Source organism: Urtica dioica, chromosome 12 (genome assembly GCF_054948205.1).
Source record: "Urtica dioica subsp. dioica isolate 48M chromosome 12, U.dioica_male_clone48M_v1_H2, whole genome shotgun sequence".
Lineage (NCBI taxonomy): Eukaryota > Viridiplantae > Streptophyta > Magnoliopsida > Rosales > Urticaceae > Urtica > Urtica dioica.
In genome coordinates this window covers 21,962,251-21,984,516 of record NC_142767.1, presented here as the reverse complement: position 1 = coordinate 21,984,516, position 22,266 = coordinate 21,962,251, and the positions used below count along the sequence as shown (strand labels likewise).

The 22,266-nt window shown below is 33.7% G+C and overlaps 4 protein-coding genes and 1 non-coding gene across 5 annotated transcripts; 2 read left to right on the top strand and 3 right to left on the bottom strand.

Moving 5' to 3' along the window:
* Nucleotides 1-973: 973 nt before the first annotated feature.
* LOC149380382 (GDSL esterase/lipase At4g10955-like) lies at nucleotides 974-3,549 on the bottom strand. The gene is made up of 2 exons (XM_089604199.1): nucleotides 3,225-3,549; nucleotides 974-2,068 (listed from the first exon to the last, which is right to left on the bottom strand). Exons 1-2 carry the CDS (start codon nucleotides 3,284-3,286, stop codon nucleotides 1,033-1,035), a joined length of 1,098 nt encoding a protein of 365 aa, XP_089460325.1. The 5' UTR covers nucleotides 3,287-3,549; the 3' UTR covers nucleotides 974-1,032.
* A 1,435-nt stretch (nucleotides 3,550-4,984) lies between these two features.
* On the bottom strand, nucleotides 4,985-6,759 carry LOC149380381 (GDSL esterase/lipase At4g10955-like). The gene is made up of 2 exons (XM_089604263.1): nucleotides 6,686-6,759; nucleotides 4,985-6,065 (listed from the first exon to the last, which is right to left on the bottom strand). The coding sequence occupies exons 1-2, from the start codon at nucleotides 6,745-6,747 to the stop codon at nucleotides 5,033-5,035; spliced, it is 1,095 nt and encodes a 364-aa protein (XP_089460389.1). The 5' UTR covers nucleotides 6,748-6,759; the 3' UTR covers nucleotides 4,985-5,032.
* Nucleotides 6,760-7,603: 844 nt separating this feature from the next.
* Nucleotides 7,604-7,676, bottom strand: TRNAA-CGC (transfer RNA alanine (anticodon CGC)). Its single transcript has one exon. It is a non-coding gene; the product is annotated as a tRNA-Ala (tRNA).
* Nucleotides 7,677-7,848: 172 nt separating this feature from the next.
* Nucleotides 7,849-11,647, top strand: LOC149380379 (wax ester synthase/diacylglycerol acyltransferase 5-like). The gene is made up of 7 exons (XM_089603154.1): nucleotides 7,849-8,309; nucleotides 9,380-9,949; nucleotides 10,441-10,507; nucleotides 10,587-10,693; nucleotides 10,792-11,001; nucleotides 11,091-11,228; nucleotides 11,324-11,647. Exons 1-7 carry the CDS (start codon nucleotides 8,118-8,120, stop codon nucleotides 11,501-11,503), a joined length of 1,464 nt encoding a protein of 487 aa, XP_089459280.1. The 5' UTR covers nucleotides 7,849-8,117; the 3' UTR covers nucleotides 11,504-11,647.
* Nucleotides 11,648-12,933: 1,286 nt separating this feature from the next.
* BOB1 (HSP20-like chaperones superfamily protein) lies at nucleotides 12,934-15,460 on the top strand. The gene is made up of 6 exons (XM_089603781.1): nucleotides 12,934-13,421; nucleotides 13,827-13,999; nucleotides 14,088-14,136; nucleotides 14,288-14,454; nucleotides 14,897-14,980; nucleotides 15,086-15,460. The coding sequence occupies exons 1-6, from the start codon at nucleotides 13,052-13,054 to the stop codon at nucleotides 15,122-15,124; spliced, it is 882 nt and encodes a 293-aa protein (XP_089459907.1). The 5' UTR covers nucleotides 12,934-13,051; the 3' UTR covers nucleotides 15,125-15,460.
* Nucleotides 15,461-22,266: the final 6,806 nt, after the last annotated feature.

Sequence of the window (22,266 nt, the reverse complement as noted above, 5' to 3'; positions counted from 1 at the left end):
GTTCTGATTCGGTTTCCGTCTGGGTTCCATCGGAATCCGGAAATCTCTAACTTTGTACGAACCGGAGCTGCGACCCTAAAAAAAAAAAGGTTCCGGTCCGGAATCTTCGGAATTTCAAACTTTGGTGTGTGTATATATATCATTATCAAAATAACTACTACTCATCATAAATGCATGTCAATTCAATTTATAAAATTATATGATCATTTTATAGGCGGAAGTGACGGCCATTTTGAAATATAAATTAGTTGATCAAGTGTCACATTTATAGCTTCAAAGCTATACATATGCATGCTGACGTGTGTATTGTGTTATCTATAGTCTTCCCAATTATGATAAATTGATAATGATATTCCAGCTATTTAAAAAGAGCAAATTTACATGGAATATTGTGAAGTATAATTAGTTTATCCACACAACAATTGGTTACGCTTTGAGCATATCTTTCCCCACTACGAAACTAATTATGGTAATCTTACTACTATATTTATAGAGTGAAGAAAATCTTTAGCTATATTATAGAAACTTAAGTAGGTTTTAGGACAGAGGTAGACCCAATGTTTTCAAGGATTTTTGTAGCCGTTGAAGTTTTTTCATTGTGTTATTAACCGTATATGCTTGTACTCGTGCGTGAGATAATGAGAGACCAAAGCTAGTAACTTGGATTATTCTCTATCTCTCGACTTGACTTTTGTAGTAATATCTTCTTCAAAAAAAAATTTATTACTTAAGAGTCTCATATCAAACTGAAAAGAGTACTTTGATTTTGTCTTGAACAAGCAGATGATATGTTAACATATCATCTAGGGAAAAAAAAAAAAGAAAAAAAAAAGAGATGAAATGGTGATTGTAACAAAAAAAAAAAAAATTGGTAGAGAAAAGAAATATAGGTCTGGTCGATATAACTAACTCTTGATGCGAAAATGAATAGTACTCAAGCAATTATGTTAATTTGATTCTTCTCTATAAACACATAGATAGTTTTATTGTTCAATCATGGAGTACGATGACCAAAACACACGTAATGTACACTCAACAGCTAAATTTGTAGGTCAACGAACGGTAATGAAAATTAGGGTTCCACCACTGCTCGAGGCTGTGGGCTTTCAAAAAGTCTGGCGCCGGAGTCATATTAACGGTCACAAGTGCCGAGGGCAGGAGATCGTAGGGCTCAGATTCTTTCCCTAGAGCACCAGCCAAAATGCTCTCAACCGAGGTCATTGTGGCCAACTTTCCTATCTTACCGGCCCCGATGTCCTCCATTTTTTTCCGGTGCTCAAAGTACCCGATATATCCCGAGCAAATCATGTCAGCTTGGTTGAGAAACATGCATGGAAACCAAGAAGATAGCTTTGCGAAAGAGTGAAGATTGTCGTTGTGTTCTTCGCCGCGATAATGATCGTGAGAAAAGTTGTAGACTTTTCCATCGTGATGGTGGTGACCTCCTTTGACAATCGCGCTAAGGCCAACCTTCATAACGCTTCCGGCGATGCGAATGCCATCGCGGAGCCTCTCTTCTTTGATTCTCTCAAATGGAGCTGCGATGTACGGAGGGTTAAAGAGGTATGTCTCTAGTGGAAACCCTAACTTGGCCATGGTTTTGCCTGCTAATAGGGCTATCGCGGAGCCAAGAGAATGCCCTACTACCCACACGTTTGAGTGCCCGGCAACATAGCACAATTCTTGGACAATTCGAGTGCCGGTTTGAACGCGAGATGAGTGGTGGATTGTGTTTAGAATGCAATTGAAATCGAGCCACAAGTCTTTAAGCCCTGTGTCGGATTGTAATAGGGTTCCTCGAAAGGCGATCACGTATTTTGGGGGTTTCATACTTGAGTTTTTAGGGAAGACATTTGGTTCGGTTTCAATGGTGTATTCGTAGATAGCGCCAAATATCGAGTGGTCACTTTCGTCAATTAGGATTTGGTTAAGCCGGAATTGAAAAAATTCCCAATACGGCGGGGCTTGTGCTGGCTTGCCATAGTGACTTCCTTGTCGGTCACTCTCAATCTGATAGGCTCCTTGTACTAGGCTCGCGGAGATCGCCCTCCGATGGTGCGAGTTTGCCCTAACAAAATAAAATTTAGTTTATATATGAATGTTAAATATACCTCGGTTGATAATTATCTTTCTAAAGGTGTCACATCCAACCAATCAACTTAGTTATAACTTGTATTAGATGTTTTTGTTATGTTATCAAGTTTTCAATGAAACTATAAAGAGTATTGCACTTTAATCAGAGTGAGACATTATGATGTCCTATCTCTCAAACTCTATTTAATTAAGACACATATTTTAGTAAAAAAAAAAAACGAAATTTTAACAAGATTATGTTTGATTGGTATGAATTTTTTTTATTGAATAATTTTTATAGAAATTATAATTACTAGCAAATGCAAAAACTAAAATGACTAATTTTTATTTAACCTAAAAGTTGACAATTTTGGCCACTACTAGTCTACCCAGAAAACTATTGGGCCCAGTTGAATTGGTCATACATGGCCGTCCCAGTCCTTTCAAATTCCAATCACATGGCCCATTTCATTTAATCTTGGATTGGGAAGACTATTTATTGTGAAAATTACAGGAAAATATATATTTTTTTAATTTATTTATAAAAGTTGTCAAGGCTTTCAATAAATAATAGGTATGAAATCCAATAGTACAAATATATTACATCCCTTAACAAGATAAAATGAGACCTCAAGACAACAATGATTCGATTCTAAAATCGGATGAATGCACGTTGTGTGGGATTTTCGACGACCGGAAAATAGACCAAACTAAAATTCAAGCAGCTTATTTGCTCTTTCAAAATAATCTCAAAGATTATTGAACAAACCAAAGTGCTTTCAAAGTAAGCGTTTTTAAAGTGCTATAATTTGAATAGAGGTTATTTCTTATTTTAATAGTAGTGTTTTTTTTTTATTTGAAACAAAGTGACTTGTTTTATAATTAAATTATAAATAGTACAATGTTTAATAAACCTCAAAACAGTCAATAAATTTAAAAAAATGTATAAATATATAAGAAAAAAATAGTTGTTTACAGCTTAAAATAATTATTTTCGCGATAAAAAGCACTACCAAAAGCAATTGCCACATATCATATATTGGTATTAGTTATTATTTTGAATTTCAGACTGAAATAAAATACTTTTTTCTAATTTATTTTAGGAGAACAAAAAAAAATAGAAGCTTTAATAAACATGGCGAATGTTATACCAGTTGACGACTGTAAGATGCGAAGGCCCTGAAACGCTGAAGATCTCCGTGGCAGAGAACATTATATATATATATATATATATATATATATATATATATATATATATATACTTATATGTGTGTATATATATGTATATACTTATATGTGTATATATATATGTATATACATATATTATGTTTCCCAACAGTCCTGCTTTGAAAGGTCTAAGCACAATCAGTCAGTATTTGCCATGAAATAAGAACGACTTTCACTAATTAAGAAATATGAATGACAACAGACTACTAAAAGTCCACTGTTCATTGATAAGTTAATGTGAAATCAGAAAATGGATTCAGAGAAGTCAAGCTTAGGATTTGGAGATTGTAAACTTTATTGCAAAATCAATTATAAATTTGTTAGAAACATACTATAAAGCTTAGGTAAATTTTTATTTAGGATACAGTAGAAAAGTAAAAATAAAAATAGGAGACATATTAAAAGAAGATGAAGAAATAAATACCAAAAACTGAGCTTTTTTGAGCTGGTTTGAGAGAGAGAGATGCTTATTAGGATGTAATTAGAATTTATAATACTCATCCCAAGCGTCCTTTAAATAACCTAAGCTCAATATGAAAAAATAATTAAATAAACACCAAGTTGTCAATTGCTAACAGTAACCCGTCCTTTAAGTACCTATTTTTGTACGTAAAATACAAAGTCAACTACCAATCAATATTCAGAGATAATCAGATGTAATATATATATATATATATATATATATATATATATATATATATATATATATATATATATGATTTAATTTTATCCAGCAAGTTGCCAAGAGTTTTTTTTTTTTTTTTGAGAAGCAAGTTGCCAAGAGTTGAAAGGGTAAAATCTCTATAACATATTTGTATAGAAAACCTCAGAATGCCCTTTGGACATAAAAAATTATATATTGACGACTTATCTAGTCGTCTCGCGATATTCTTGGTAAAATACGATATTCTTGGTAAAATACCAAAAATTAAAAAAATTGTAATTCACACAAATACATGTCTAACTTTTTATAATAATATGTATCTGTCTTGTATACTTCAATGTAATTTATAAATTTCCGTAAAAAAATAAATAATTTTCCATTACTCCAAGACCTGTTGAAAATAATCGACGAGCGAACATGAACTACATACGACACGAACTAAGCAAGTGAAACTGAAGTTTATAGGACAAAGGTAGACCCAATAATGTTTCTAATATGTATAGCCGTTAAATTATAATCCATTACATATGTTACTAATTAACCGTATATGCTTGTATTTATTATTAAACAAAACTTTGAGACACTGCAAATGGTTTTTTTTTTTCTTTTTTTTTTTTTAAGACTTGGTTCAGTGGTAATCGAATTCTTTTCCAATATAAGGACCAAGATTTCTTAAAGCTCCACATTTTGTTGATGCGTGAGAAAATGAGAGAAAATATTAGTTGAATTAGAAGAGTATCCAAAGCTAGTAACTTGGATTGTTTTCTCTCTCTCAGATTGACTTTTTGAGTTATATATTTCTTTCTTTTTTTCAATTTTCTTTTTTTGGCTAATAGAGTATCATATTTTCATAATTAGACTACATTGATTTTGTCTTGAACAAGTAGATGATACGTTAATATATCATCTAGAAAAGATGAGATGGTGATGATCACAATTCATAATTGGTTGAGAAAATAAATATAGGGCTAGTCAATATAATTAACTTTTGATGGGAAGATTGAATAATCAAATAACATAGAGATGGTTTACAATATGGTCAAAACACACAAAAGGCATTTTGTACACTCAATGACTGAATTTGTAGGTCAAAGAACGGTAATGAAAATTAGGGTTCCACCATTGCTCAAGACCATGGGCCTTAAGAAAGTCCGGAGCCGGAGTCATATTAACGGTCACGATTGCCGAGGGCAAGAGATCATACGGCTCAGATTCTTTTCCTAGAGCGCCGGCCAAAATTCCTTCCACGGAGTTCATCGTGGCGAGCTTTCCAATCTTCCCGGCCCCGATGTCCTCCATCTTTTTCCGGTGCTCAAAGTACCCGATATATCCCGAGCAAATCATGTCGGCTTGGTTGAGAAACATGCAAGGAAACCAAGACGATAGCTTTGCGAAAGAGTGACTGTCGTCGTGTTCTTCTTCGCGAGAATGACTATTTGACGAGCCGTTGACTTTTCTATCGTGGTGGCGGCGGCCTCCTTTGACCACTTCGCTCAGGCCGGCCTTCATGACGCTCCCGGCGATGCGGATTCCGTGGCGGATCCTCTCTTCCTTGATGCTCTCAATTGGGGCCGCGATGTAAGGCGGGTTAAAGAGGTATGTCTCTAGTGGAAACCCTAGCTTGGCCATGGTTTTTCCGGCTAATAGGGCTATCGCGGAGCCAAGGGAATGGCCAACTAGCCACACATTGGAGTTCCCCGCAACGGAGCAAAACTCTTGGACCATTCGGGTGCCAACTTGAACTCTCGACGTGTCGTGGATCGTGTTCAAAATGCACTTGAAATCGAGCTTCAGGTCCTGAAAGCGCGTGTCGGGCTTGGTTAGGGTTCCTCGGAAGGCGACCACGTATTTTGGGGGTTTTAGGGTTGAGTTGTTGGGAAAAGCATTAGGTGTGGTTTGAAAGGTGTATTCGTAGATAGCGCCGAAAATCGAGTGATCAATTTCGTCAATTAGGATTTGGTTTAGCCGGAAGTGGAAGAATTCCCAATATGGCGGGGCTTGTGCTGGTTGACCATGACGACTTCCTTGTCGATCACACTCAATTTTGTAAGCTCCTTCAACGAGGCTCGCTGCAATTGCTCTTCGATGGTGCGGGTTAGCCCTAACAAAATTAATTTTAATTAGTAAAATACGGTAAAATACGTCAATTAATAATTTATTTTGGAAGGTGTAATAGTTAAAAAAAAATTTGAAATCTGTCACATGAATCAAACCATTTTAATTGTATTACTTGTTAGTTAAGTCTCATCCTATTATTTGTATCATGACAATTATGCACATCTTATCAAATTTTTCAATGAGATAGTGAAGAACATTGTACTTCAATAATATTGAAAGACAATTCAATGCCCAATGAAATTATGAAGATGTCATTTTACTTCAAAGAAATTAATGCCTGATTGGGATTTTCTAGTATACAGAATTTTCAGGAACTACGACGAGATCACAGATCACTGGTAAATTCAGAAATTAAAGGACTATTATTCTCATATAATGAATGACGAGGTAATAGGTTATGCTGAGTAATTAAATTTTGTTTTATTAAACAATGCAGATGTGTTCAACAACTACTCTACCAATAAAAGGAAAGAAAAAAAAAAGTATTGGGGATAATAAATGGGTAGACGAAATCAGGCATTACAAGAAAATACTTAGTTTGGGATGAAAACAATAAATAAATATATAACTAAACGTTTGTAGGCATTTGGAATTAAATATTACCAATCGACGACAGTGAGATGTGAAGGCCCGGAAAGTCTGAAGATTTCTGCGGCAGGGTACATTATATATATCTCCCAATTTGTATGATCCTTCTGGGCAAAAGAAAAAAAATATATAGGGCATAGAACTTACTAATTTAGAGCATCTAACTACTAAAATCAGATTAGAAATACAGAGCATATATAGATCTGGAGGATTATAAACTTTACATAAAAAAGCTTTGATAATTTGAATGCTTTTAAAGAATATAAAAGTTGGGGAGAGAGAGAGAGAAGATGACATTTTAATTGCTAAGTTCGTAGGAAATGTCCTCTCTAAATTACCTTAATAAACACCAAGTTGCCATATTGCTAATTATAATATATGCAATTAAAGTCAACGACCAATCAACAGTTTTTTTTTTAAAGATATTTGACTCCTTTTGGAAATAGACGACCTAGACGAAGTATTTTTACTTGTCGTTTCTTTACAAATATGTCGTTTATTTATTCAATTGTATTTGTTCTTGTCGTTTTTGTTATAAATATGTCGTTTATTTATTCATTTGTATTTTCTCGTCGTTTATTTATAAATATGTCGTTTATTTATTCATTTCTATTGACTTGTCGTTTCTATTATAACTATGTCGTTTATTTGTTCATTTCTATTGACTTGTCGTTTCTATTATAACTATGTCGTTTATTTGTTCATTTCTATTGACTTGTCGTTTCTATTATAACTATGTCGTTTATTTATTCATTTGTATTTTCTTGTCGTTTATTCATTTCTATTGACTTGTCGTTTCTATTATTTTCTTGTCGTTTATTTATTATTGACTTGTCGTTTCTATTATAACTATGTCGTTTATTTATTATTGACTTGTCGTTTCTATTATAACTATGTCGTTTATTTATTCATTCTCGTCGTTTACGAAAGGAATGGAGGTGCGGGGAATCGAACCCCGTGCCTCTCGCATGCGAAGCGAGCGCTCTACCATATGAGCTACACCCCCTTGTTGATATATATCTATTTTTATATATACTCGACAATTTGATAACATTTATTATTAGCCGAGACTCTTCTCCTGCATTTTTTTTCTTCCCTACAAAGAAAATAGCAAGATGATCTTCTAGACTTCAATTTAAGGATTTTTTTTTTGTTGCATGATGTCCTATTCAGTTTGAAACTTCCACTTTGTCTTCATACTATATAATATAGGCCCAATCCTACGAACAATATTCATTACCACAAAAAAAAGCCAATACTATCCTTTAATCAGATGAACTAAAAATCTCTTTGTTAAGAGCATATATATATATATATATGTATGTATGTATAACTTTGAATACCCAACACCTACCCTCATAAAATAATTCCAAAACTCACAATAATTGACCCCAAAAAAAAAAAACGCAGACTCATTAACTGAATCAAATTGATAGAGATCACAGATATGGAGTCTTATTTTCCGAGGGAAGACTCGCCGGAAAAGATGCTGAGCCCGGCGGCGCGTATATTTCAGTCGCCGAGATTCAACTGTTACATAATTGCAATCATGGGCTGCAAAACAAGGATTGATCCAGAAATCATCAAACAAGGTCTCTCTCAAACTTTGCTCAAACACCCTCGTTTCTCTAGCAAATTGGTATGTAAACACAACTATATCTTCTTCTTCTTCTTCTTCGTTTGATAATCAGATTCAACCAGTTCTGAAAAGTAATCCAAAACCATTGCCTGCCTGCCCTAGCTTTTACTTTACTACTCCTTCTTTTTATGACTGTCAAATTTATATTACTTTCTTTTTATAAATTTATTGTTCGGGCACATATAAAGCTATATTATAATAAAAAGGATATATATTATAGACTTATAGCAGCTTGGAAGAACAGCTCCGGTCATTTTACGCATTAAATTTATTGCGTAAAATGACTGGAGAGTTAACACAGCCACAATATATTTTTTTTATAAATAAATAAACTATATATTCCAGTTGCCGTATGCAACAAGTTATCGAACTAAATAAATATAAATTGTAAAGATTAAGAGAACCTAACCCTTATTATTTTTATCTTTTTATGTCAACTCTAGAGCACCTACCTTTAATAATTGATTTCCGGTTTATGTAATACAGTAATACTGTTCTCCCTCTTCCCTACTATTTTAAAATCATTGACCAGCATATGAATTGCTTACACGTCATTTATTATATTAATATGGTATAAAAATTTAGAAGTATTGCCCCGTCAAAATGTTATTAACTTTTTCGAAACAAGAATAATTTTCAGATTTAAAATTTAAAATAAAATCATTAATATCAGATTTTTATAATAATAACATTATTATTAATTTAGTTTCATAAAAAAAAATATAACTAATTAGACCAATTGAAGCGTATAAATTGGAATTCAACCAAGAATTCCCATATGTTTCACGCAAGGGTAATATTAAACTTTACCGCTCGTCAATTTTTGTTAATAGTTTTACTTTTATCACAAAAATTAATAGAATATTGACAATTTATTATTAGAATATATGAGTATTTTATTCTTCATAGAAAGAAAAATCAACTAAACAAACAAGTCATAATAAACATACCGGTTAATCAAGAATTAAACCGCAAACAAAAAGGATGCTCTATGTAGATCGCCAAAACATGTGATATAAATGCAACATTTCATTAAATAAACAACAAAAAAAGGATTTTTCCAATTTCAGGAGAGGGAAAAGGGTTTCTTGAGGCGCAAGAAATGGGTCCGAACCACGGTAACCCTAAACGACCACGTTTTCGCGCCGAAATTGGAGTCAAACGAAAACGACAACGAAGACAACAACGAGACGTTGGTTCAAAACTACGTGTCGAACATGACAACTCGACACTTGGACCGGTCCAAGCCGCTGTGGGAGGTCCACCTCCTCAACGTCCGGACTCGAGACTCAGAGTCCACTGCAGTCTTTCGGCTACACCACTCCCTCGGAGACGGAGCCTCCCTCATGTCCCTCCTCTTCGCTTGCACGCGCCGCACCGCGGACCCACAATCCCTCCCGACCCTCCCGACTCTAGCGCCTTCGCGGAGGGCTAGACAGTGGTGGTTTCCCTCGAGAGTGGCCAGACAGGCGTGGAACACCGTGGCAGGCGTCACGGTGTTTGTGGGGACGATGTTGTTTTTGAAGGACACTAAGAGCCCGATCAAGGGTCCAAGGGGAGTCGAGGCTGTCACGAAGCGGTTTGTCCATCGGACTGTTGCCCTCAGTGACGTCAAGTTTGTTAAAAATGCCATGAAAGCGGTAATTAATTATCTTTATATATAATTTTATAATGGGTTCATTAGAAAAATAGTCAACTTAAACGTTTGACATTGCTAAATAACTAATGTTTGATAAATTTTAGGTAAACAGTCACTTTCAGACTAAATCTTTAAGTAAATAACCATTTTCATATACTAAACGTTGGCTATTTACCTAAAATATGCGTATGAAAGCGATTATTTACTTAAGTTGACTATTTTGCTAATTTCTGTTTTATAATTATATACAAGTTAGTTTTTCTTATTGTTTCATTTACACATCATTTAGCATATGCTATCAATGATCGGAGATATTAGAATATAACATTTAAACTCAACAATATAGAAGCAATTGACAAACTAGAAACTAGATACTTGGTGGTAATTATATGAGTTAGTTAATAGGATTATTTCTTCTTGTTACTCAAAATAATGCTCCTATTTATTTGTGAGAAAAAAAAATGGATTTGATGAATTTGTATTATGAAGCAGACAATCAATGATGTTCTATTGGGAGTGACACAAGCTGCTCTTTCTCGGTACTTAAATCGCAGATATGGTGAGATAAAAAATTAAAGCTCGTTGGAAAGTTCTAGTCTTAATAATTCTGAAAAATATATTTTGTTTATAATGAGCAGGTGAAGAAGAGAAAAACAAGGGCAAAAACAAGAAGAATTATCTTCCTAAGCGAATTCGTCTCAACTCAACTATTCTGGTCAATCTAAGACCTGCTGTAGGAATTCAGGTGAATTTATTTACCAACATTTTTCATCAATTTAAGAAAAATAAATTTCTATAAATAGAAAATAGTAATCTTTTTTTTTTTTTTTTTGCAAAAATAAGGATCTGGCGAATATGATGGCGAAAAACTCGAAGGTGAAATGGGGTAATATATTAGGATATTTGTTGCTACCATTCGAGATCGCCTTACACGAAGACCCGTTGGAATACGTCCGCCGAGCCAAAATCGTCGTCGATCGAAAAAAGAACTCTTTCGAAGCTCTTTGCACTTACTTTTGCAACCAAATATTGGTCAAATTATTAGGGGTCGAGGTAAATAAGGCTTGTTCAAATATACTTTAATTATTTATTTAATTAAAATAGTTATTTGAAATTAATAATAATAAAAATTATTATTTAAGGTAAGCGCGGCCCTAGCACGGAGAGCGGTTTCCAATACAACGGTGGCGTTTTCTAACATTCCCGGGCCGGTAGAAGAGGTCGGTTTTTACGGCCATGAAATTGCGTACCTCGCTCCGACCGTCTATGGCCATCCACATGTAAAGAAACTCAAATTTGTTTTTTTATTTATTATTTTCATGATTTGATTTATATGGTTTATGTGTCTAATTGTGATACATTTATCTGGTTGAAGGCATTGACAATCCATTTTCAGAGCTATGCTGAGAAGTTGACTATAGTTTTGGCTGTTGACCCAAATGTGATTCCTGATCACCAACAGTTGTTTGATGATTTTGAGGTTTCTCTTGAACTCATCAAAGAAGCTGTTGTAAAACATGGTCTCAAGCTCGTCAACAACACGGAAGCTGTGTAGCAGAGAAAGAAACATTTGGACTTGTTAAAAACGTATAGAACATCATTTATGAACATGTATAGAACATTATATTTTATATGATCATTCGTATTCGTATTGATTCTTCATTCAGATTTAAAGATTAAAGAGTTGTCACTATCTCTACCACTGCAAGCACGTCTCCATAGTCACCTGACTCCGTCTTTAATTTATTTTTATTTTTTCTCTTCTTTTGCCTTTTTATAGTCCAATAATTCCAACTTAGATATGATTTTTGTACCAGTAAGTATTTGATCGGAGTTGTCTTAATTATACTCTTTAGAATCACATATAAAAAAAAAATTAAAAAAATTATGTTTTATGGTTATAAATCGCAGTTAGAGAATGACATAAAAACACAATCCCAACAGGTAAATAAAAATTTACGCAGTAGTAGTGTCTGTTACCTAAAAAATACTATTTATAAATTGTTTTCGTTTGTTGTAATTATGATTGTGTTTATTATTGTGATCCATTTTTCATCTTATTCTTTTAAAAAAAATAGATTTTATTTTTAGTTTGCTTGTAATTAAATTTATTTTGAAATTGCTTTTCATCTAATTCTTTAAAATCTTACTTTTAGTTTGGTTATAATAATTTAATCTATTTTGACTTTCATCATATCGTCTCGTTAAGGAGCTCATTCGAAAAATAAACAAATACATAATTAGTTGCTTTTGAATTTGGTTAAACAACACTATAACTTGACATGAACACATATGCTCTAAACTTTGATTAAATTAAACATTTAAGGATAAATTTCAAATAAATATTTTAAATCTCATTAATAATAATAAAAAAAAGGCATTTAGGTCTGTTTGGTTAAGTTTTTCATTCCTGTTTTCTGTTTTCTGTTTTCTGATTCTAAATTCTAGAAAACAGTTTTAGAAAAACTGTTTGGTTATAAATTCAGAAAACAGATTTAGAATCATGTTTCTGTTTTCTTTGAAATTTGTTTAAAAAACAGAAAACAATGAAAAGTTGTTTTCTATTTTATCTCTATACAATTGAATGGAAAACATAACCAAACAACATTTAAAATATTCCGAAACGTAATTCTAAATCTGTTTTTTAAATTTAAAAATTAGAATCAGAAAACAGAATTTAAAAACAGAAAACGAGTTTAGAAAACTAAACCAAACGCCCCTTAGTATTTTTTTTTTCAAACTTTCATCTTTACCTCTAGAAGCCCAGGGCAGCAAGAAAAAAGTGTACCAAGTTATATGATTGTGAAGTCACACCAAGTAAGTTTGAGCCTTGAGGAAAAAAAATGTCACACCACAAGTCAACCACTCAAATTTATAAAACTTCTAGGTTTTGTTTCAATTTTTAATCCAGTAGATTATTTGAGAAGTTTCTGGAACTCCCTATCAAATAAAAAAAGTAATTTCCTCTTTTCTTTATTTCTTCTTTTATTGTGTTCCATTTTGTTTAAACCCTATACAAACAGTACAGAGAATAGAAGGAGGACTTTCAATTACACTCGTCTCGTCAAAATCTCAGAGCTCCGATCGCCGATCCAGCTCAATAATGGCGATCATTTCCGATTTCGATGAAGACAAGACTGAGACGAATCCCTCGCCGCCTCCGTCGTCGTCGTCCTCCTCCCCCGCCGCAGCCATCACCGCGGAGTTCAGCGCGAGCTTCGACTCGTCCAAACCGCTAGGGTTTTTGGCGAAGGCCTTCGATTTCGTCGCCGAAAACAGCGACTTTCTTGAGAAAGCTTCGGCGGAGAAGGAGATTCAGTCCCTCATCCGCGCCGCCGTGGAGAAGAAGAAGAAAAGTAAAGATGCAGAGGTAGCGGCGGCGGCGGCGGCGGAGGAGGAGAAGAAAAAGAAGAAGAAGAGTGTCGCTGAACCCCCGAAGGAAAAGAAATCTGCCGATAAGAGTGGCGGTATAGGTAATTATTTCGTTCTGTTTCTGCAAGGTTTTCGATCTTTATAGTTCTTTGGTTGGTATTTGTTAGGAAATTGAAGATCTTGGTTTCGTTCTGTGTAGAGAGGCAAGTAAATACCAGGAATAGAACAAGTATCGCTTGATCGCTAAATGTTTTTGTTGTAGTTAGGCAAGGCAATTGGAACTCTTAGACGATTTTGGGCTGAAATATACCTTCTAAGTGGCCAGGAACGTGATTTTCACTAATTCAGCAAAAATCTGCTCAATTTTCCTTTATTTTTTTGTAATTAAATTACAGATTGTTAATGCACTGGTTCTTCATTGTGACAAGGGATTGTAGTAGTTCTGTGATGTTACTTGATTCAAATTCCAGTTATTTCATTGGCTTACACGATTATTCTGTATATAGAGCCAAACAAAGGCAATGGCCTTGATCTGGAAAAGTACTCATGGACACAGACTCTGCAAGAAGTTAATGTGAACATTCCCGTTCCCACTGGAACAAAATCACGGTCTGTTTCGTGCGAAATCAAGAAGAATCATCTGAAACTTGGGCTCAAGGGACAGCCACCTATACTTGAAGTACGTACGCGTATGCGATTCAATACAGGCTTACAGTTTCTTGTGTCAATGTTAAAGCTTTTTTTACTGAGAAATTCAATTTGTGCAGGGCGAGCTTTACCGTGCTGTCAAGCCTGACGATTGTTATTGGAGCATAGGTATGTGTTACATTACATACTCCGAATTAACTGCTTGGGTCTGAATGATTCCATTACTTCTACGTATTGGGTTTAAACTCTCATATGATCTTTCACCACTTCATATGCAACCAATTAAACGGAAACCACCTAATGTGCTTCCTTGTTGCAGAGGACCAGAGTGTTATCACTATCCTTTTGACCAAGCAAGATGGAATGGAGTGGTGGAAAACAGTGGTGAAAGGCGAGCCTGAAGTCGACACGCAGAAGGTCGAACCCGAAAACAGCAAATTGGGTGACTTGGATCCGGAAACACGATCGACCGTCGAGAAGATGATGGTACGTTTTTTTATTCCATGTCATCGAAGTCGTCATTTTATTTTTGTGTAGTAAAAAATATGGTATCCGTCTTTCTGAAAAGAAAGCCCATCACTTGAGGTTGAGATCTCAGAGGCTGAGCGTGCTTAACCCTAGGGTAATCTCGTGATGAGTAACCTCAGTGGAAATTTTCCGAGAAACGTGTTACTCGTCGGGAGATTGCTATAATTTCCCACAGGCGATCTTGTAACAATTTATTAGTTCTGAATAGGAGCTTTTCGACTTACCTTCTTTAAACTAGAAATAACCCTATAAAACTAGCCCTTATTTAAACTGATATAAGCTAGGGTGTTACTAATTAGCCGAATTAGCGTCGTCAGGGCTAATAATAGTCTATAACATCAGTTTATGGAAACTTTCCGAGCGTAATTTTTCCATCGCTGTTGCATATCTTCTTCGACAGTTTGACCAGAGACAGAAGTCGATGGGCCTGCCGAGCAGTGATGAAATGCAGAAGCAGGAGTTGCTGAAGAAATTCATGGCTCAGGTGAGAATAATACGTAACTTTTGCAAATCAGCTGTGTATTACATTGGAGGTTTTAGAGACAGACGTGTTGATTGGTATAAATTTGGTATGTTCTTTCTGTTGCAGCACCCGGAAATGGACTTCTCAAATGCCAAGATAGGGTGACCGAGAACTCGGCCAAGTATTTAATCCGTCTTCAAGAGATGAACTTTTGAGGGTGGTTTTACTTGTATCTCAGATGAATTTTTTGTGATGGGAAACATGGTATTAGTCTTTGGTGCCTCACCGATTTCTTTTTGTGGCTAGAATGTGACAATAGACTCCTAACTAGAGCTTTTGAAGTTAGATCTCTTTTGCAATTCCAGAGGTGTTTTGCATTCCGTTAATATATCTTATTTTCAGACTGTTTATAATTATGGGGGTTAAGACATGAGTTGAATATAATTAGACTACTATTGTTTTATTCTTAATTTTTATATAATTTGACTAAAATTTTGTTTAGGGGTAAGCGTTCATTTGTTCTCTTACAATTTGATTTTGCGAGCTTTGTAAGTAACTTGACCATTTTAAACATGTGATTTTGGATCTAGCCTGCGTCTGACAATTTTTAGGGATATAGTCAAATAATTTATATGGAAATAATTAAGGTCTGATTTGCCCTTATTTATTAACAAATTCGTTATTTTCTCTCTCCTATTTTTTTTTCAAATAATTTTTTTTTTTTTGCATCAAAACTTCAAAAATTTGTATATTCTCATACGAACTCGAAATTGAGTGATTTCAGATCCTACAAATTCGCGGCGTCGAGATCTTCAAAAATAGACATTTTTATTTATGAAAAATTATGTTTGATGCATCATATTTACGTTTCCATTTATTTTTTTGATAATTTCAAAAAAATTCAGTTATTTCCATATTTAATGTAGTAACGTGATTTTTCTACATCTATGGTATTAAACATGATTTTTCATCAAACGCAATAGATCTATTTTTGAAGATCTCGGCGTCACGAATTCGTAGGATTTAGAATCACTCAATTTCGAGTTCATATGAGATAGATATGGTTTTTTGAAGTTTTTATGTAAAAAAAAAATGTAGGGAAAAAATAGAAGAGAAGAAAATGACGAATTTGCTAATAAATAAGGGCAATTCATATCTTAATTATTGCCACATAAATCTGTTTACTATTTCCCTAAAAATTTTATAACGTAGGTTAAAAACAAATTTCATAGTTTCATTTTGGCTATTTTGTTACAATACCCGTTTATAAATGTTTGAAAATTTGCGATATTTAAGGAATCATCATTTAAAAATGAGATATATGTGGAAGTTTCAGAATTTAATTGAAGACTATCAAAGTCAAACATCATGATTATTTTAGCTTCTTTCTTTCTTTCTTTAAAAATAAAGCTTCTTTCTTTTTTTCCTTTAAAAAACTTCTCTCTATCTGCAAGATAGCGATATGATTCTTGTTGAATTTTGAAACTATAAACCACCCTAATTGAGCCATTATTTATTATGATTCTCGTTGAATTTTGTAACTAAAAACCATCCTAATTAAGCCATTATTTATGTACTGTTCATTCTGTAGTTCTTAAAACAAAATAAAAAATTAGGGTTTAATTTACAGCCACATATCATTAACTTTTTATTACTTATTACAAATTTGAAAATTAACAATAACATTTTCTTAGTAGGACCGTCAAAAAAGATAATTTAAGAAAGGGTTAATATCACCTAATCGAAATCTTTTCTTTTTTCCTTGTATAGTCCACTTAGACATTGAGAAGATTTGGGGCCAACGAAGAAGCGTTAAACTATCATCTCCCTGTTGAAAGATACAAAGCAAACACGTGTATGTATCCACTGTAGACCAGTTCAATAATTTAGGTGAGAGAGAGAGAGATTTCTCAGATAATGCCAACGAACAACTAAACGATGACCCAAGCAAGTGTGTGTGACCAAACTCCAAACACCCTGGGAGGTAGTCATAATAATAAAAGTAGGCAAAGTGGTAAAACAATTACAACCTTACAAACATAAGCTTATAGAGCACAATGTCTCCTTAGTGGGGATTATTTTTTTTACCTATTCATTGTTCTTGGTTGATACTACCAATATGCAGTAAATAAGTGGGTTTATATTAGAAAATAGAGTTCACACTCACAAAACACAAACGCATGCAATTTTTAGACTCTCTCTATCTCTCTCTCCAATTGTACGGACCAAAGTTGCGCTGACGCGTGCGAGGAAACGCCAAGCGTGTAGCTCTCTGTGCGGCGTTATCACCAAAAAGGTTGATTGGTAAATGGGCTCTATGAGGGCACCACAAAAGGCTTGTTCATCATCAATCACCACTAATTGATATTTTTGTTTTCTTCCAATCATTTAAGTTCTTGGATCCAATTAACAATACCTATCCGTCAGTGCTATGCTATCACTAAATTTTTTTCCCCATCATGGTCCCAACATTATTGTTTGTTTTATAAGCTCTAATAATCATCAATCATTTCCTCGTATTAGCGATGTTTGTATGAAAGAGAGAAAAAAAAATTTGTGTTTATATGTTCATTTTATTTCATAGCTCAAATTAAAGCGCTATGAAACAAGTAGTCGAAAAATTAAAATTGAAACTAGCACAATTTGCAAAATTGTAAACTTTTGCACAATTTGCGAAATTAGAAATTTTCGCACAATTTGCTTCTGATCTTGATAAAGCAACGTAGAATCAATTGACAAGAGATCAGAGATTACGGGAGTTGCTCAAACAATCTCAATCATCACCTCTCGGAGTGAAATTATCTTCTTTTTTTTCTTCTTTAAACTTTGTATTTTGTAATGCTATTGATATTTAACAATACTTGTAACTAAGTAGTTGTAACTTGTACTCGACCGTTTGGATTTTGATAATAAGTGACATCATAATCTTAAAACCGAGAAATATACTAAATCAATCCTAATTAATATATATATATATATATATATATATATATATATATATAATATTCGAGTAAATTGTTGTATATGGAAACTATAATCAATATCCACATACATATCTAGTGGATGAGCTCCTAGCTAGTGTTTGAAAATACTTTATATAGTTTACGGTAGATATTTTCACAAATCGAGAGAGTAAAAAACTAAAAGCTACACGAGTTTTCACATTATATTATAGTTTGATAAAACAAAAATCAAGATCTCGAGTGTGACTTCACTTAGATTATGAGCTCGGCTCGAGTTTAAATAAGAAGCTCGCTTGAAAGGGTGTCATTTAGAGTTTTGTATAAAATCTCTTTTAGTGTTCATTTAGTTGGTTAAGTTTTATGATTGTCTACAAGAATAGTCCCCTCAAACACATTGTTGGTCTTAACGTCGTTCTTTTTCTTTTTCTTCTTCTAGTTTTTTGTTTTCTTATTTTTATCTTCACTTCACCGGAGTAAGAAATACATGAAAAACCTACAACTTGAGATCTTCTTAATAATATATATGTGATATAGTTTAATAATTAATTAAATAATGGATTTGTAAAAATGCTAATGTTTTCTAAAACTTAAAAATAGCCAAAAATGTCAAAAAAAAATTATATTTTAATATTTTCTTTGATCATGTGATTAAAATTTTTTTTAAATGATAAATTATTTATATTTAAATTGTCAAAAATTTCTAATGATAGTGTAAAAAAAATTAACAACGTAACTTTGATTATTTTGCTGAAAATTTAAAACTTTTAACTATATTACTAGTATCAATTATTTTCAAATGCTTATTTTGTATAATATTTCACCTTCACTTCATAAAAAATAATTATAATATAACATAAAAAAAATTGTAAATTAATATATATTGTAAAAACATAAAACTAAGAGACTATGTACATAATTAAGGAAAGATAAAATAATCTTCCTTACCGGTTTGGTGTTTCATAATGAGACCCTATAAATGCGATAGCTAACTTTGGCTAGAACACTGGAATATTCATTTTCGATCTTCTCCCCAAAAAATAATAATAATTATTATTATTATTTCCCACAAGTTCTTTTTTAAAGTTATATTAAATTCTGCGGGTAAACTACATTAATTTTGATATACCAAAATCATATCTACAATAACAAGTTAGCCATAGCCTTGTCTTCGCCTCTCTCTCTTTTCTTCTTCTTTTTTTTTATTTTTTTTTTTCGTTATGATAACATTATAGAACAACAAGTACAACTACAAGAGTTTGTGTCATGTCCAGACAAGACTTGATTACAAAAGAGAATGTAGCAACAACATTACTTCGAACCGGAAAAAAATTTGCGGTGGTTAAACAAGGAAAGAGAGTTGATGAGGTGACACACAGCATTTTATCCTGTCTCTTTCTTTTCTTCATTTCTCATAAAAGGTTCATAGAACAGCATGGATCTTGAATAAGTGACAAATGGAACTAAAAAACAAATTTTCCACAGGATGGAAAAATCCAAATCGCATCACTCGTCACATATCAATAAAAACATGCCAATAATGACCCCAAATATGGTGGCCCGCCCTTAAACGTGACTTTTCCACTTGGAGCATTTATTTTACAGATGATCCAACAAACTAACATTGCTTCATCTTTGTTTTCTTAATTGAATCGAAATTCAAGTAAGAAAATAACTAACATTCTACATAATTATATATCTTGAAACTAGGTGGATTAGTTTTTATTTTTTTATTTTTGTGTTTTTGAATGATTTCACGCTCCGTTCTATTAAGGGTGAGAGGATACATATAGACACATCTCAAGGCTAAACATATATATATATATATATATATATATATATATATATATATATATATATATATGTGTGTGTGTGTGTGTGTGTGTGTGTGTGTGTGTGTGTGTTCAATCTATATACACTTTCAAAAAAAAGGATAACAAGATGCAAATTACATTTTAAAGCACTTATATGGCTCTTTTAAGATAACTACATTAGTTGATGGAGGGATTCAAATATATGAGGTCTGTTGATCATGAAAAATATATATTAAAAGCAAAGTGACGAGTATATATGTATAAAGAGCTCGGAAAAACAAAAAGCAAAAAAGAAAAAAAGAACAAAAAAAAAAGGAAAAGAAAAACAGTCCCCCTAATATGACTAAATATCTACACATCTCCGACCGACACGAGAGATTAGTTTTTTTAATTGTTTTAGAATAAAGGGCATTCAAAGGCAAAACTAAAATACATATTTTCTTAATAGAATCGAAATTAATATAAGCTCCTCCCACGACCACGAGCATCGTTAGTATAACCTAACATAATACCATGAGTATATCTCAAACGATCAAACCAAACTAGCTAGCAAATATTGTTGCATATATTCGATATCATATGTAAATTAATCGAAAAATACTCGTGATTTGAAAACACATTTAGATTTCTCAAACAACATGCATGCGAAAGTGGATGTTTGAGATATGACGTAATAATGTCTACCAGTCGAATTCCTCAAAAATAAAAATTAAAATTAAAAAAATCGGTACTCTTCTCTAAATATATCCCATACAAAATAATATTATAATTCTCGGATATAAACTGGGTTTTTGCTTGATTACCATGTAGATCACCAAAATATATGCTAAAAAGGGCCATATTTTATTATTCAATTTTTTTTTCTAGAAACGTTTCATTAAAAAAATATTGTTCACGATATTTATTTTTTAATATCAAGGAAGACATATAGAGAATTTTATTTTTAGTAAAAAATTTGTGGAATTATCACGACTATTATTGTTTTATGAACCCCAATTTAGTGAACTGTTCTAAATTCTGAGCTCTGAAAACTGAAATATATGGGAAAACCCCAAGCTGGAATCATTATTCTTATCTTATCTTGGCTCCTTGTCAGAATTATAAAATATTTGCTGCACATGTCTATTTTGTTATCTTCGGTGCAACTTGATCTTGATCTATCTAATCCACTTACTATCTTATATTTAATCAATGAAATAATTATTAGACGACGGAAGCCTAATGGAGTGGAATGCCTGATTTTTTTTTAAGAGAAAATGACGGCAAAAATCATTTAAGTTTTAGGAAACTGTTAATATAATCTATATTCTTTATTTTAAATGGTAGAAGTTCATAACCTTGACAATTACACATTTTGTTGGTCCCTAATGCTATATGACGTTAAATTGTTAACATAATCAACATTTAAACGCTTATTTTGTAAAATAAATCATTAAAACATTTAAAACAATTCAAATCACTTTGGAGATCACTAATCAGCACCACCGTGGAATTTAGAGCTCAGGATCACCACCACCACCACCACAACAGCAACCACCACCACGACAAAATCAGGTCCGCCACTGCCACGTCAACACCCTCCTTCACCTCTCAGCCCGCCCTGGCTGCCGCCACGTCATCCCCTTCCGAGTGAAGAAGGTCTTTCTCAGCCTCCAACAACAACAACGTGTCGACGATAACGTCATCATCCCCAGCCCCGATCCCAGGCAATTGCATTGCCCAAGCCCAAACCCTAGAGCAGACACCCCGTCCTCTCACGCATCTCCACCTCCAATCTCCGCCGCCGCATAAGCCCTTCGCCGCCGTCAAGTACCGGGAGTGCCTCAAGAACCACGCCGCCAGCGCCGACGGCTCGGTCTGCGACGGTTGCGGAGAATTCGTGCCCAGCGGCGAGGAAGGCTCGCTCGAAGCCCTAAAGTGCGCGGCTTGCTCTTGCCACCGCAACTTCCACTGGAAAGACCTCGACGACGAGGGATCCGCCGCCGAAGCCCTAGCGATCTATAGCTCCGGGACACGGCGGTCCAGCAGCACGGCCAATCCGCTCCAGATCACCGCAGCTCCACCACATCAACCACTACCCGAGCCCTTACTCCCACCACCACGCCCACCATAGCTACCACCATAAGATTCCGATCGTGCAGTCGATGAACGTGGCCTACGGCGGCGATGGGACATAGTCGTCGAGCGAGGAGCTGAATGTTCTCTTCCATCGTCGATATTTCTTTTAATTGTTTGAATTGTTTTAAGTGTTTTAATGATTTATTTTTTATTTATTTTACAAACAAAAAATGTTTAAATGTTGATTTTGTTAACAATTTAACATAATATAGCAGTAGGGACCAATTGTGTAATTTTCAAGATTATAAACTTTTACCGTTCAAAATAAAGAATAAGGATTATATTAGCTGTTTCCTAAAACTTAAAGGACTTTTGCCGTCATTTCCTCTTTTTTTAATTATATTTTTTCATCGTATATTTTATTACAGTAAATAGTTCATATAACAAAAAAAAAAATTCAAATTCAAATAATGAA

Coding starts and splice junctions, on each gene's coding strand:
- LOC149380382 (XM_089604199.1), bottom strand. CDS start 3,286: ATGTTCTCTGCCACGGAGATCTTCAGCGTTTCAGGGCCTTCGCATCTT. Junction 2,069..3,224: donor CATCTTACAGTCGTCAACTG/GTATAACATTCG, acceptor TTATTTTGTTAG/GGCAAACTCGCACCATCGGA.
- LOC149380381 (XM_089604263.1), bottom strand. CDS start 6,747: ATGTACCCTGCCGCAGAAATCTTCAGACTTTCCGGGCCTTCACATCTC. Junction 6,066..6,685: donor CATCTCACTGTCGTCGATTG/GTAATATTTAAT, acceptor TAATTTTGTTAG/GGCTAACCCGCACCATCGAA.
- LOC149380379 (XM_089603154.1), top strand. CDS start 8,118: ATGGAGTCTTATTTTCCGAGGGAAGACTCGCCGGAAAAGATGCTGAGC. Junction 8,310..9,379: donor CTCGTTTCTCTAGCAAATTG/GTATGTAAACAC, acceptor TTCCAATTTCAG/GAGAGGGAAAAGGGTTTCTT. Junction 10,508..10,586: donor GTACTTAAATCGCAGATATG/GTGAGATAAAAA, acceptor TATAATGAGCAG/GTGAAGAAGAGAAAAACAAG.
- BOB1 (XM_089603781.1), top strand. CDS start 13,052: ATGGCGATCATTTCCGATTTCGATGAAGACAAGACTGAGACGAATCCC. Junction 13,422..13,826: donor CGATAAGAGTGGCGGTATAG/GTAATTATTTCG, acceptor TTCTGTATATAG/AGCCAAACAAAGGCAATGGC. Junction 14,000..14,087: donor GACAGCCACCTATACTTGAA/GTACGTACGCGT, acceptor CAATTTGTGCAG/GGCGAGCTTTACCGTGCTGT.